This window comes from Arctopsyche grandis, chromosome 12 (genome assembly GCF_051622035.1).
Source record: "Arctopsyche grandis isolate Sample6627 chromosome 12, ASM5162203v2, whole genome shotgun sequence".
Taxonomy (NCBI): domain Eukaryota; kingdom Metazoa; phylum Arthropoda; class Insecta; order Trichoptera; family Hydropsychidae; genus Arctopsyche; species Arctopsyche grandis.
In genome coordinates, this window is record NC_135366.1 from 2891732 (window position 1) to 2903761 (window position 12030).

At 33.0% G+C, this 12030-nt stretch overlaps 1 protein-coding gene across 1 annotated transcript; it reads right to left on the reverse strand.

Annotated features, from left to right (window-relative positions):
- Positions 1-514: 514 nt before the first annotated feature.
- On the reverse strand, positions 515-9644 carry LOC143920158 (uncharacterized). The gene is made up of 18 exons (XM_077442875.1): positions 8775-9644; positions 8570-8699; positions 7837-8049; positions 6867-7054; positions 6276-6415; positions 5884-5975; positions 5677-5803; positions 5280-5546; positions 4626-4771; positions 3512-3738; positions 3302-3431; positions 2983-3195; positions 1743-1930; positions 1533-1669; positions 1345-1439; positions 1134-1260; positions 782-1048; positions 515-690 (listed from the first exon to the last, which is right to left on the reverse strand). Exons 1-18 carry the CDS (start codon positions 8954-8956, stop codon positions 515-517), a joined length of 3045 nt encoding a protein of 1014 aa, XP_077299001.1. The 5' UTR covers positions 8957-9644.
- Between the last annotated feature and the right edge of the window lie 2386 nt (positions 9645-12030).

Consider the following 12030-nt stretch of genomic DNA (forward strand, 5'->3'; position numbering starts at 1 on the left):
CAAGGGTATCCTTTGTGTGGCTGTGCCTCAAGGTTGCTTGATGATTGTTTATCTGGAGCGAGTCGAATCGCTTTTATCGGTGGTCTGGATATGGGTGAGGTGATATTACCTCGTTCTCGAATATTCTTCCAGGCGCAAGGGTATCCTTTGTGTAGTCGCATGCCTTGTGTTTTATGGGGTAATAGGATTTTTGCTATTTCGGTTGTTCCCTTGAACTCAAGTTTTGAACCAATCAATCAACTCAAGAAAAGATGATTGTTTTGGCTTTGCTGAAAACTCGTACAAGCTGTATTGTATTCCTACCGCAGCACTTATATTTTGATCTTTTAAAATGAATGTGAATTATCAGATTTTTCTCATTTATTTATTTCATTTCTTTTAATAATGTTTGATAAAATATAAAGAATATGTATACACATTTATATGACATATATTATATAATTTACATTAATTTGTAGTATATAAAATAATACTCTACAAATACAAAGAACTCTGAAATTTTTGAAATTGTATATTAAGCATCAGCTCTATTGTGGAATGTTAACCACAAATCTCCAACTGCCCTCAAAATGAATACGTTTGGATCAATTAGTATAGGCTTTCCTTCCATTTGGGGAGATAATCGAATCTCAAAGTTTTTTATGATATTTGCTATACCAATTTTTGTTTGATTGTAAGCAAGACGTGCACCTACAAAAAATATAAAATGTCAGTTGTTGCATTACTTGTTTATACAATTACATACATATGTACATATATTGTAAAAATATTTTTTCTATACCTATACAAACTCTGGGGCCCTCTCCAAACGGTATGTAAGTGAATTTTTTTATATTATTTTTATTTTCATCGTTGAATCTTTCCGGATCAAACTTTTCCGGTTCCGGAAAATTTTTTGGATCCATATGCAAAGCATATATTGGAACTACGACAGATGTTCCAACCTGAACTTCATAAGGCTCACCATTCGAAACAGCAGGAGGTAGTACATATGATTTTGTACAAAGCCTTTGTATTGACAATCCGGGGGGATACATTCTTAGCGTCTCTGAAATAAAATTTGACAGGTAAAGATCGCAGATATATGTACATATACAGAATACAATCTTGAGATAATTATTGTATCGGCTTACCGCTCATTATCAAATCTAAATATGATAGTTTATGAATTGTTTCATAATCCAATCTTCCATCATTTGCTTCAGCAGCTTGATCTATTTCATTTCGCAATTTCTTTTGGATGTGAGGATTTGCTGCTATCTACATATAATGCGAAAGCAACAATATATACTTTAGGATTAAACAAGTACCACAATGTACAATCTAAATTTGTTTGTTATTAACTGAATACAACATAAATCCGGAAACTCCAGCTGATGTTTCTGTACCATCCAATAAAAATCCAAATACTAAAGCCCCAATATCTAGATCAGTTAAAGCTGAAAAATAAAGATTGTAATCATAATTCGACTAAGATTGATAACGTTTTTTCTTCATCTAAAGTAGCCTAATAATGGTTTGTTTGGACTTACATGCATTGTCTTTAGTACCACCATGCAGAAGTATAGAATCAAAAGAGTTGGTCTTTTGAAAGCCAGATAATTTCCGACTATCAAATACTTCTTTAGCAATCCGAATCAGGGAATTTTCAACGCGTTTTGGCACTATTCTATAGTTATAAAATTTTAAAAGATCAGAAGCCACTGTTTTTTTTTTATTATTATGTAAAATTAAATATTTACCTGAGTCTAAGTATCTTTCCAAAGACAGGCGCAATTGTAATTACCAACAGCAGGAAACTTTCCCAAAAATTTGGTTGAAAGAACGATGTAATTATATTTCTATATCGATTGTCTTTTTCTACGAAAGAGTTCATCTCCAAGCCAAATACAGACGATACCAAAGCATCAGTAAAGAATTTCGATGATAACTATCACATAAAATTGACAATTCTATCAGTTTAACAATAATTATTACTTGAATACTATAGAGCACGTGCATGTTTTCATGTAGGCTGTTTATTAAAAATATCATTCTTAAGTTGGGTTTCGCGACCCAAAAAAGATTTAAAAAGAAATATCAACAATTAAATGAATTATAATAACACAATATGCATTACACATATTGGTGACAACATTGAATCTTATTATTAAGAAATTAGCGGCTTAGAATGGCGGCTCGTCCATATGGGCTGCAGGGCTGCAGCCCTCCCAGTATAGTACTATTTTTGTCATCCATATAGGCTGGGGGGCTGCAGCCTCCCTGTATAGTACATATGCATGCTATTTTTGTTTGCATTTGGTCACCAATATGGTCAACGGGCTACTATAGCCCGATTCATCTCTGTAGCCCCCCCCCCACTGTGAACTCTCATGAGTAGACTACGGATACAGACCGTGCTTTTTCCAGGATTCGGGGCGGTTTATCTCTATTTACAAAGCTAGAGTGCAAAAAAAAAGTTCGGCGAACCTTTAACAAAGCATTTACAACAATTGAACAATTGACGGTCCGGTGTCTACTCATGAGTAAGGAAAGGCTTTCATGATGCTTTTGCCCAAAAAAAAAGGGTTCACTGTTGTCAATTTCAATTGGCAACCTTTTTTTTGCTCTCTAGCTTTGTAGGACAATAGTAATTGACAATAGCTAACACTTCTTCTTGGAATATGGAAACTCCACCGCCGAAAACTACTCATGAGCCACCACTGTCAGGGTTTATATTAAATGTGAATCTTGGATTTGTATAAGTATTAAAAGATCATCAAATTTTGTCGCTATTTTAGACAGACAACAATTTAGGTCATCTCTTGGCAAATAAATGTGTGTATTTAAGTTGTTTACTTAAGAAAAAATATCTGAAAATATGCTACCCAAAATATACGACAAAAATGCAAATCAACCATATTTCGGACCGCGACAATTTAAGCTAAGAACTCCTGCTCTATGTATAGTTTGCTACTAGAATTCTACATAATACATTCATACCTCTCTAGACTCTAGTGGTTCATTTGGATTTTCTTTGATGTGATTTTTAATATGCTCAATCATTATTTTGCATTTATCATCAGTTTTTTCGAATGCATTCTTGATCTTGTTCGAAGTCATACTGGCCGTCCAAGCACTTCTGTTCTTTTTCCATTCTTCTCCAGTTTGATTGAATATGTTTTTTGACATTATAGGGTCAACGTCCGGATTCATCTAAATTATAATCATATCAATTTTAAGATAAAAAAAATAATTGATGTATATTTGATCCATCAGATAAAAGTACTTAATCGCGTAGTAATTCAAACACTAAACTAACTTGAAAATCATTACTGGCAAAATTTTGGAAATCTTTTACAAGAACCGTTCTAATTAGATCTGGATCTCTAATCATGATAGCTGGCGTCCATAGCTTGTACAAACCCACATAAGCAGCGTTCTTGAATTGTCTAATAAACAAAATCTAGATAATATCGGCAAACTATTTGATTACTTTGTTTATGAAAACATAAAAAAAGAGTGAACTTACTTATACAAATCAACGTATAGCATACCAAAGTGTTTAGATCCATTGAAAACATCTTTGAAGTTTCCAAAGAAAAATTTGGGTTGCTCATAAGGCACCTTTCTCTCTTTCCAGTAGTTATTGTTCCGAGTTATAAAGACGTATAGAGTTAGCAATAAAATTACAATAATCGACACAAAGATCCACATGTTCTCTGTGACCTTTATATCCACTTGATGTCTTGTGCTTGACTGTTATGTTGACCAGGATACCGAGCCGTATGTATGATTACAATCAATTGAAATGGCGAATCTGTATCACTACCGTTTCAATTGAGATATCTTATTTTTTCATTATCATTTAAACCCTGAAATGATTTCACGAAACTGATCACAGAAACACGTCCTTGAAAACTCTTTTTAGTCACAATGTGATCAATCCCACTTTGAAATTATGTCATTACCCTTAATGAAGTGAAATTTCATCGCATCTAATGTATGTAAGATATGGGTGCTAGAATCCGTGACGTTATCAAAAAATCTAATTTTCTATGACGACTATATCGATATCGATTTCGTTTTCGATTTAGATTCCTTTTTCAGTTTCTGTTCCGAATTCCTGTTTCAGTTCCGTACCCCGATTCCTTTTTCATTTCCGGTTCTGAATTCCTGTTTCAGTTCCGGATCCAGATTCTTTTTTCAGTTCCGGATCAAGACTATTTTTTCAGTTCCGGTTCCGTTATATATATAAAAACAACTATTCATTGTGTTTATGCAATTTCTGAATGTCGTTAAATATTTTAATTTTACAATTGAGATAATTTTAATAAAAAAACAAATAAATTTGTAATATTAGATTAGTCATGTTTAATCGGTTTACATAACAAATACCGGGCGAAGCCGGGTAAAACCACTAGTATAAATTAAACATGAATTTCAATCAATTATTGGTTTGTGTCCGATTTTTCAGATGTACCCATATGGGTACATTTTTAATGTACCCATATGTATCAAACAAAAAATAAAATATAAAATTTAATAGTGGTTTATTTGTAATTCAAAATATACATACATATATAACAGTTTTAATAATTTCAGAAATGGCATCATTTTTTGTCTGTCCTCTCGTAGAAGTTGACCCACAGATCACCGATAGCCTTCATCACAAATATGTTAGGATCGATGCTTAACTCTTTGCCTTGCATTTGTGGAGCCAGCCTGATTTCGAAGTTTCTCAATAAGTGAAATAATCCAATCTTTGTCTGATTTAACGCCAAACGAAATCCTAAAAAAATAGCATTTACGAAGTCTTCACATGGAATATTTTATATACATATCTTGATATTGTAGCTAAGACGTGTAGTAAGATTTCCGAGATCGGCGTGTATAAAATGTAATATACATATAATACCTCGATGCGGTGCAAACGATCGACAAACGTCAGACAGACTGAACCACAGATTAATGACGCGTGTACCTTATGCGTGCGCACTGCTCGCACTTACACTGAGCGAAATCTACCCGAAGTCCCGACATACCTACCCTGTATACGTTCTGTGCTTCTGATACTTTAGTTCCGAATTTTGCCTTATTAAACTCGCCAGAAAGATCCAACTCAATTTTAATAATTACCATTTTAAAAATTGCATCTGTGCACATTGAAAGTCTACTCGTCATCTGATGTGCAATCTATCATTCGTGAAGTCGAGAATTGCGTTTAAAGCAGCCATCCAGTTAATCTGTGGTTCACTCTGTCTGGCGCTTGTCGATCGTTTGCACCAAACCCATAATACCTATGCAAATCCTAGGACCTTCGCCGAATGGTAGATAGGAATACTTGGGAATGTTTCCTTTGTTCTCCTCGCTGAAACGTTCTGGGTTAAAGTTTTTCGGCTCAGGATAATACTTAGGGTCCATATGGAGGGCATATATCGGAATTATAACTGGCATACCCAGTGGAATCTTGATGGGATCATCATTTTTTTCAATTGGAGCAAGACTGTAGGGTTTCGTGCAAAGACGTTGCATTGACAGGGCCGGTGGATACAAACGCATTGTTTCTATTAAAAAAAATAATTTACACAATTCAAGTAATCTGCCAGTAGGCTACTCAACCGAATAATCAAAAGTGTTAACACATATTTTTAGTAAATTGTATACTATATCTACATTAAATAATCATGAAATTACCAGAAAGCACCATATTTATGTACGGCAAATTGTTCAGTTTCTCAAAGGTAATATTTCCGTTATCAGATTCGAATGCTTCGTCTATTTCTTTTCTCAATCTTTTTTGTATGTCTAAATTTTTTCCCAGCTGAAAATTTAGACATTAGTATTGAAAATCATTATAAAATGTAACATCTAATACTTTTACAATCATACATATGTATTTACCTCGTATAATAAATATGCTAAAACTCCTGCAGATGTCTCTGTGCCATCCAATAAGAAACTGAACAGAATACCGGCAACTTCCATTTCAGATACTGCAAAGAAACGCATTTATTATATCATGCAGATTCAAAACATTTATCGACTAAATCTATTTTCTAAGTTTTCATGTACGCTACGAATACATTGTATTCTACGTACATCATGACACGACACGACAAACGCTTAGTGTGGATAGAATTTTCAGTTTAAATGTCTCATTTTGCTTGTTTTACCAAAACTCTTTACATACATATTCATTCGTAGATATACACTTAGGTACAAAACTGTTTTCCCGCTCATCACAAGTTCCCGTAATAATTATTTGACGTAGTTATTAAATTTTTAAAACTTACCTCCTCCCCTACTGACGTATTCACTGTGCGTTAAAATTGCATCGAAAGGGTTTAATTTTTGGTAACCATGCTTTTGCCGGTTTGCAATGATTTCCTGTGCCATCACTAATAAGTCATTTTGGATACGCTTCGGCACAAATCTGAAAAATTTGCATATTTGTTAATATGTTTATGTAACTATAAGTCATAATGCATATGTCTTTTTATTAATAAAATTTATATTTTACCATGATGTAATTATGGGTTTGACACCTATGATATCAAACGTATATTTATAAATTTATAGATTATAAATTTAAAACCATATTAGGTTGGATAGTTTTGCCAATTTGATGAGGAACCGTTTCAACAATGAAATCAGATGAATTGGCAAACTCTGATCGGAAACGATCGACTTGGAGTCACAAATATCCAAATCTGACCAGCAGCACTGCAGAAACACTCCGGATAAATTCTCTTCAATGAGGTCAACCCAGGGCTTGAACCCGGGAAAATCTTGGTGGTTAGAATTTAAGCAACCAACGAGCTATGCTGATGGCTAATATCAAGAGTGTACTTGTTGTGCACGTGAGTTTATAAACATAATTTTACCTAAGCCCGAAAATTTTGGCCAGTCCAGGAAAAAACATGAAGGAGAAAGTTACCATTGAATCCCAATACGTAGAAACAAAAAGTTCTTGAGTTACTTTTCTGTAAGGATTGTTTGTCGCCGTGAAAGAATTAAATTCCAAACCAACTATAGATGATAATATAGAGTCAACGAAAAACTTTGATACCAACTGAAAAAAACAATAATTTTATTATACAATTTTATATATCATTTTTTTTTGCTCTTTCAATATTGTATTGTTATTTGTGATTACCCTAATAACAATTCCGCCCTATTGCTATAATGTTGAAAGTTAAATAAAATTTTTATTTCAATGAATTTTAGTATGATATATAAAAGCCGTATCAATAATAGCCGACTTGCACTTAAGCCTGGAGATAATCCTTGAAACCAATTATAACGGTCACACTGTCTCTGGGATGCTACTCGGCCTAAACCGATTGCACTTACTCGGCGGTGTACGTAACAATATGTTTATTATTTAGTTATAATTAAGGAATGGATACTCATTATGGCAAAATGTTTTTGGGGCGTTATAGCTATAGTTAACTCGTGGCATATCATTTTTTTTTTTGCTCTTTCACTATTGTATTGTTATTTGGGATTACCCTAATAACGATCCGCCCTATTGCTATAATGTTGAAAATTAAATAAAATTTTTATTTCAATGACTTTTAGTATGATATATAAAAGCCGTATCAATAATACTATAATAATACATATCGATGGCTTGGTGCACAGATATTGTATGTCCATTTCTGAATTTGTATCGAATTTTAAGTTTGTAGCTGGAATCATTCAAATATACATAAATTACCTTGAAAGGAAAAACCTGAATTATTTCAGCATCTACAAACTTAAAATTCGATACAAATATAAAAAATTGACATACAATATCTGTGCACTAAGCCATCGATATTTTGATTTTGTATTTTGAACAATTGAACCAACCTCTCTCGTTTCTATCGGGACATCGGGATGATTTTTGGTTTGCTTTCTGATATAATCGATCATTATATCAGATTTAGTATTCAAGACATCATACATTGCTTTAATTTTAGTGGCCGTCAGAGCGGCTGACCAAGCGCTGCGATTTTTCTTCCAAGTATCACCAACCTGAGAGAAAATGTTGGCTCCCCAAATTGGATCTATTTCTGGATCTACCTATGAAAGATTACTAAATTATGAAAAAACATGTATAATATATGTATACATATTGTTGCATAGGGGTGGGTGGAGGATCCAAGTACTGCAAAATAGATAGAAAAGGCCAAAGTCGTGTCACAGCATTTATGGATGATTAAGGAGATACACACACTGGCAGTGCTCCGTCCAGAATGTCTTAATATCGCCTAAGTACCGCCTTATAACGGGTCAGTCGCTCAAGGCATCCGGTTACTTCCCTATTGTTTAGGCATGTACCCGGATATATGTATATTCCCACGACACCCAGTCCCACGGTATCGGTCACTTCTGCGAAGGGACCAATCGCGGCCACTTCGGTGGCCATTGTTTAGCCTACATGCACTTTGAGTCTAGAGATAATCCTTGAAACCAATTATAACGGTCACACAGTCTCTGGGATACTACTCGGCCTAATCCGATTGCAACTACTCGGCGGTGTACGTAACAATATACATATATAGTTTGTACAATGCATATATTTATGTACATATATACATACTTGAAAGTCATTACTGGAGAATGATGCGTAGTCCTTAATTAATATATCTTTAATCAATTCCGGATCTCGAACTATCAGAGCTGGATCACGAAGTTTAAAATATCCAAAGTAAGGGACATTTTTGAATTTGCTAAAATTAAACAAAAAAAACTGGTCTCAATCGTTGCTTGTTAGTTGTGTAAATATTTTAAAATACATATCATACTTGTATAAATCCATGTATAGCACGCCAAAGTGTTTCGAACCATTTAAGGTTTCCTTGATACTCCCCAAGAAAAAGGTCGGTTCATCAAAAGGCACTTTCTTTTTAGCCCAATAATTATTATTCCATGTAATATACAGATATATGGTTACCGTCAAAATAAAAAAAATCACCAAAGTAAGCATTTTGCTTCGTCCAGCGCGTTTTCCAGTAAACACTTGTGTAATCACCAAATTTATTGTTGATACTGACAGATTGTTGGCCAATTGTGTAATCAAAATCAGACGGCCAATTGTATAATCAAAATCAGAGGTGCACAACCTCTTGTAAATAAATAAATGTATTGAAGTCAAAATATTCGGTTCAATAGTTTTTCTCTTATAAACAATTTAGTTTGTGCTTAATATTTTTGACCATTTTTTTGAAATTTTACAATAAATTATCATAGTTACATATCTACTTCTTTCGATTGATAAAAGCGAACCATTATATGTAGATACATATATGTGTCCACAAATTTTAGTTTTTTACTGTTTACATTACGATATTGTAGTTTCTATCTCTTTTGACTAATAATAATCACTAATATGACTAATAATAATCAGTAATAAATAATAAATTATTTACTACTAAGACTGCGAAGACATAGAATCGTAGTACTCTACGCCTGACCCAAAACACATTCAACTAACTGAAACTGACATAAGCCATGTTAGTATTTTATAAGGTCAGATTAATTTATTGATCTCTTAGTATTCGTTGTCAAAAATATCAGTTGTAAATACATTTTATTTATACATGCTTAATACTTTTATAAAAATAAGATTAATATCTACAAATGTACACGCAACTTTATATAACAATTTTAGAGATAAAGTTTTTTATATTTTTGACCTTAGTTGAATTTTTACACTTATGTATGTACATATATGTACGTAACGATACAACGGTTGTATTTTATATTTGATAAATAATTCAATTGTAAACAATATTCATAAACTAATATTTTATGGTATAATGAGATTTATTGTATTCATAATATATGGAGCTTCTCGAAAATGTGATGCATTTAATAAAATAACGATTTTTTGTGATTATTGAATTGATATACTATAGAAAAACTATAATAACACTAAGCAACAAAAAAAAATTATCGGAGCGGGGACTAATCAATCTTTACTAAATTTACTCCATTGTGTTTTAATATGACAATGATTTTCTTGCTTTCTTCTCTTTTTGAGATTTGAGCGTTTAAAAAATTCGAAATTTTAACAGATTTTAGGCTTTTGCAGTATTTAACTGAAAATCTAATATTGCTGTGCAAAAGTAAGGATAGGAATCAATATCTTGTCGTGATTGGTTTCGGTCAGTCCGGATGACAAATTTTGAAACTCTTTGATATATAATAATAATAATTATTATTTTTAGTTGTTTGTGTATATATATGTTTTGTTTTTGTTATGTCTAATTTATTATTTTGTTTCTTGTCTTTTCTGTTATATTTTTGACCATTGTGGCGCATTAGGAATTCCTGTAATGCTACAACGGTCCAAACTTTAAATAAATAAATAAATAAATATCCAGATGTTTTTTTCTATTGATTGTGATTTTTTTATTGCTTATATTAATATTATTAATTATTTAGCGAATTTTAAAACTCAAAGATATACTAATTTTTACACATTTTTTCTGTATATTCGAATTCAGTGGTCAAACTTAATAAAGATCTCCTTCTCATGTCTCCGCTCTGGTAAGTAAAAAATATGATTTTTTGTTGCTCAATTCAATTTGTCAAAAAGGTATTTTTGAAAAATGCTATTGATTTTTCCATGACCAAGCAATACTAAACATCCTTGAAGAAATACATACATCTAGCAGTCGCAAAAACAATACAACATAAAAGACCTATCTCTATGCGGACCGAAGCTATATCTGCTTTGTATAGTATTTATTTCCTCGAATTATAGTTTGGGTGTGTTACAATTTGTAACTTCACAGCAATCCACAAGAATACAACAAGACAACTTAAATGCATTTTAAAAAGTACGATGACTTGTTTCGTATTTTTTAAAGAATACAATTTTTTCGACTCTCATTTCTTTCGACCGCCTGTATGCGTTGCATACATTTGTTCATATGGTAGGCGCGGCCCAGAGTGTATAAATGTAATTACAAGCTTTAAAAATAAAAATAAAATTGTTACTATGGTCGAAGCGATGTATCAGAAGAGTCACTTTCATATCAAAGCCAAAAGCGGAAAGAGAAAATCAAAGCTCATATCATAAAAAATTGACAGAGTGAAAGATTTAAGTGTAAATCAAATAGAAAAAAATATTAAAAATATTGTTAAGTCTACAATTGATTTATAAATCGCATAATTAAGGAATACAATTTTTTCAACTGTCATTTCTTTCGGCCGCCTGTGTGCGTTGCATTTGATTTTTAAATGCTTTTTATTATTACGAAATTATGTTCACAATACATCTTATATATATTTTAATAGCTACTGACCTACTGATCATTTTCTATTTTACAATTTAATTTAATTTGGTTAGTAATCATAAGACTCCCTAAAGTCGATGACCTAAAGCAGATTGTGTTTAGGTAATCTGTGTGTGTGCGTTGCATAAATTTGTACATATATAAGGTAGGCGTGGGCCTGAGTGAATAAATGTAATTACAAGCTTTAAAAATACAAATAAAATAGTTACTATGGTCGTAGCAATGTATCAGAAGGTGACACGACAACTCGTTCATAGATTTTCCGTAAACCGAGGATGCGCTCCAGGCATTACGTATACGGCCATCTCTTTCTCACCCCTTCTGTTCACCAAGATCTCGTTTACTATGCCATTACTTTCACAGATCATCTCTTTCACAAACCTTCTGTTCACCGATAACAGACGGTCTGTGAAAGAGATGGCTCATGGCTACATACGCAATGGCATAGTAATCGAGATCTTGGTGAACAGACGGGCTGAGAAAGAGATGGCCGTATACGTAATGCCTGGAGAGCATCCTATGTTTACGGAAAATCTGTGAACGAGTTGTCAGGTAACCGTATCAGAAGAGTCACTTTCATATCAAAGCCAAAAGGTCTGTTCATATTTAACAGCACTGCACGGCTTCAGCACTGCACGACTCCGTTTCAAATATGTCATTTTATTACATTTCTATTCATATCTACCTACACGTCGCGGTCACGTCACGCTTACAGCAATTTGGCCGAGTGCAAGGCAAAATCGGCTTACTTATACAT